The sequence below is a fragment of the Poecilia latipinna genome, unplaced genomic scaffold, assembly GCF_001443285.1.
Source record: "Poecilia latipinna isolate Pla-1442-1.1 unplaced genomic scaffold, P_latipinna-1.0 Scaffold3173, whole genome shotgun sequence".
Classification (NCBI taxonomy): Eukaryota; Metazoa; Chordata; class Actinopteri; order Cyprinodontiformes; family Poeciliidae; genus Poecilia; species Poecilia latipinna.
Window position 1 is genome coordinate 15,765 of NW_015115789.1, and position 3,675 is coordinate 19,439.

Consider the following 3,675-nt stretch of genomic DNA (forward strand, 5'->3'; position numbering starts at 1 on the left):
TTCCGGGTTGGAAGCATGGAGGTTCATCACAGAGCAAACCTGAATAATTCCCAAATCTTTTCTGGGTTTCAACCTTAAACATCGTCAAGAAGCAACTTAAACTGAGTTCATCTCCCCTCGTCTTCACTCCTCCATAAATGACCTAAAAGTATTTAAAGTTACACTGAATGTTGATGTTGCAGCTTTATCACATTTTACTCCAGCTTTTCTCTAAAGACTTTATCATGTAAAACCAGATAAAATGTCTAATCTTCCTCATTTTGCTCTCAGCCTGATCTGAGCTTGACTAAATTTCAGCACATCTGTGCCACCAGTCACAATGTTTTAGTAACAAAACTCTAATAACCAGTAAATTATTCTGCAACAGGAGAAGAGTTAAAATCCCAGGCAGACGTGTTTACACGTGCTGGGGAGGTCTCTGCTCGGCCGGACTCTGTTACAGAGTCTGTTTCATCACAATGACTTAATGCACAGGTTCCCAAGCTGTGGGGCGCGCCCCCCAGGGGGGCCGCCGTGCCTAGGAGAAAAAGTTTGGGAACCACTGACTTAATGTTTGAGTTTCTTTCTGCTACACATTTAAAGTGTTTTTCACTAATCTGGAGAGGATTTTCTTAAATATTTCTTATGCTGTTTAAATTTCAGAGAAAATGTTTCTGCTGGTTTTGATTTGGAGAAGAAGGAAGAAATAAAAGTGTTTAAACAGAAATAGCAAAAAAAGATATTTAGTCTCAGTGTGAGTTTAAATTAAAAATTTAATACGTGATTATAATGCTTCATTTAGTTCAACATGATGCAGATGTTTCATGAGATCACATGACACCGCTGGTCCAATCAGAAACACTGAACTCCGGTTAGACGAATCATAAAACAATAAAAAACAACAATATAAAACAAACATGAATAAAAATCTAATTCCAGACAGAAACAAAAACGTTTGTCCTTCAGGTAGAGTACCACACATCGGGGTTAGGGCACCAGTAGATTATTAACATTATTCTTCTTATTAATATCTTACAAAACCAAAAACAACAGTGCAATAAAAAGGTTTGAACGCCTCGATCAGCGGGAGGAAGAGACGGCGGAGAAGCAGAACCAAAACGGACAGGAGGACAGGGGGACGGGAGGGACGACAGGAGGACAGGGGGACGGGAGGGACGACAGGAGGACAGGGGAATGACAGGAGGACAGGGGGACGGGCTTCTCAAGACGATGGAGGTGGAGAATGGAGGAAGGTAAGGGAGGAGAGGACGGTTTGGGTTCAGGTTGTTAAAAGGATTTTTAGATTCTGATCCAACATGGCTGCCAACGTGAAGTCAGGGAGGTTAAAACCGGGCCGACGGTTCTGGTTCTGCTGAATCTGTCTGATCGATCGTCTAACTCTGACGGTTTCATCGATCGCTGCGTCTCCGGTCTCTCCGCACGACGAAGCGTTGAGCGTGTGTTGGCTTCGTTTACTGCCGTGTCACGCAGAGACGATGTGAGTCTGTGAGGTCATCAGCCCAGCTGGGCGCCGACGGTCGACTCCAGCCGTATTCTGGTCTCACCTCAGGTTGACGACCTGCTGACCCGGATCGGCGCCGAGTGACACTGCGTCACGTAAAGGAGTCTCTCTGATTGGTTGATGCTCCGCGTTCAGCTGCAAAGCTTCAGATTTTCCAACTCTGGCGTCGGCCATGTTGGATGTGCGAGACGCGCCGCGCCCACATGGACACGCTTGGTCTGATCGCAGCATCAAGTCGTAAACCAGCTTAAACTAAAACCTTAACTTTTCTCTGTAACGTGCAGCAGGAAGCTGTGGTGCTGGTGTTCTGACCCGTGAGCGTTTCCATGGTTACGCAGCAGTTTTAACCGTGACCTCGGTTTGACCCGGATCCATCCTGGATGGAGGCGGATCAAAGCGATTACAGGAGGTCCGTTTGGCTTCAGCAGCTCGTTTAAAGACAAACATCAGTTTCATTTGGTTCTGATTTAACTGAAATACTGGGAAGAGTTGGTTCTGGATTAAAGTGTTTTTTAAAAGACTTTCCTGGAGTAGAACCAGCAGCCTCAACATGAACTGTTGGAGGGCAGGGGTCACCAGGAGCTGAGGGTGAGGCGGAGGTCATGAGGAGACAGGAGGGAGGGGAAGGGAAGGGGCGGGGTCAGGGCTGGTGGGCGTGGCCCGTTTGGGTCGGGTCGTCCCTCAGGAACTCCTCTTGGTCCTGGAGTGTTGGATCAGCCACTGCAGAGTGATGTCTGCAGACACAGAGCTGGAGGTCAGGGCGACGCTGAACAATTCAATCTGAGCGACAATACGAGCAAAAAACCTTCAAAACGCCTGAAACGCTTCATTCAAAAACACTCAGCCACGTTTATCATGTGCTTTCAAACAATAAGTCACGACCAGATCAGAGCAAAAAGCTCAGACAGGTTCATAACCAGGATTATTAAAATATTATTCTATAATAAAAGTTTTCACCTCAAAGACCAACGAAACCTGCAGGATGAATTCACACCAAAAAGTTCTTTGGTCTAATTATTTGGTCCGGACCAGAACCAGACTTTAGTTTCTTTGTTCGGTTTGCTTTCACATTGAGCTTTTTCCAAGCGGATTAAAATATGTAAACAAAGTCACATGGGTGAAGATCAGTGCTCCTATTGGACAGAAATGATGGGGGCGGGACGAAACACACCTGGAAGTCCTGCAGCTGCATTTCCTGATGCTGCACACTTCTGCTAGTGTGCAGCTAATTTTTCACTTAGTACTTTAGTTTGAAAGCATTTAGCGCACTTAGCTTCCCCTGGATAAACTCTGAGGCGCTGATTTACTTGGCTGTTTTGTAAACTTTCAGTTGATTAAAGTTTCGATGTTTTTGTTATTGACTGTTGAGAATTTATTAAGGAATTTATATTCAGGCTCTTATTTTGAAGTGGGTGAAGAGTGTTTACGCAGCAGTTCTGTTTCTGAAATTAGCACTTTAGCTTCTCCTTCTTACTATGCTGGTGTAGCGCTTTAGCGTTAGCTGAACTAATGTCCAGGATTAGTGCTTTAAGGTCAGAACAGCTAAGCTTTTAGCTGGCACTGCCTGGAACATCATTTTGAAAGTCAATTGAAGCTTCAGCTTCCACAAATTCGATGGCAGCAGCATCACTACGTGGTTCCAGTCCAGCCACTGCATGCAGGAGCAGCTTATTTCCTGCGGTTGGTTTGGCTTGAGGCCAGTTTGTGTTCACACCAGAAGCGAACTGCACCAGAGTTTGCTGTGAAGCAGATTGAGGTTCGATTGTTTGAAAGCCACCAGGAGAAAAGGTCCAGACCAGCAGGGGAAACCAGCTCTGGTCCGTTTAAACAGAACCAAATGTGTTCAGTCCATCTTAATCCAACTCCAGTCCGTTTCTTTAGAAAGTCCAGTTCAGTTGATTTGGTTTGAATGCTAACTGACCTCCGGTCCTCCAAACCTCAGACTGGGTTTGGTTGAAGTGAACCCTGCTTTGGTTTGAATGCATATGTGAACGTCAAGCGGACCGGAGATCGCTCCAAGAGCAGAAAGTGGACTACAGCGCAGGGCATTCTGGGTAAATACAACCAAAACAAATACGTTAGCTTAGCAGAAGAAATGACTTGTGGCCTTTAGCCAAAGACAAAGAGAAATCCTCCAACTGCTAAAATCTGACCAAAGGGTTTGGTTGGTTTGG

The 3,675-nt window shown here is 45.4% G+C and overlaps 1 protein-coding gene and 1 long non-coding RNA gene across 2 annotated transcripts in view; one reads left to right on the plus strand and one right to left on the minus strand.

The window, feature by feature from the left end:
- The first annotated feature begins 707 nt into the window (after positions 1–707).
- Positions 708–3,675, plus strand: part of LOC106940315 (uncharacterized) — a 15,618-nt gene continuing 12,650 nt past the window's right edge. The window contains exon 1 of the long non-coding RNA XR_001423052.1: positions 708–1,232. This is a non-coding gene — a long non-coding RNA (uncharacterized LOC106940315). The remainder of the gene's footprint in view (positions 1,233–3,675) is intronic.
- The window catches only part of LOC106940314 (ADP-ribosylation factor-like protein 8A), a 12,393-nt gene continuing 9,997 nt past the window's right edge, over positions 1,280–3,675 (minus strand). Inside the window, exon 7 of the mRNA XM_015023031.1 lies at positions 1,280–2,235. Coding sequence (XP_014878517.1) covers positions 2,183–2,235 — 53 coding nt within the window. The 3' untranslated portion in view covers positions 1,280–2,182. The remainder of the gene's footprint in view (positions 2,236–3,675) is intronic.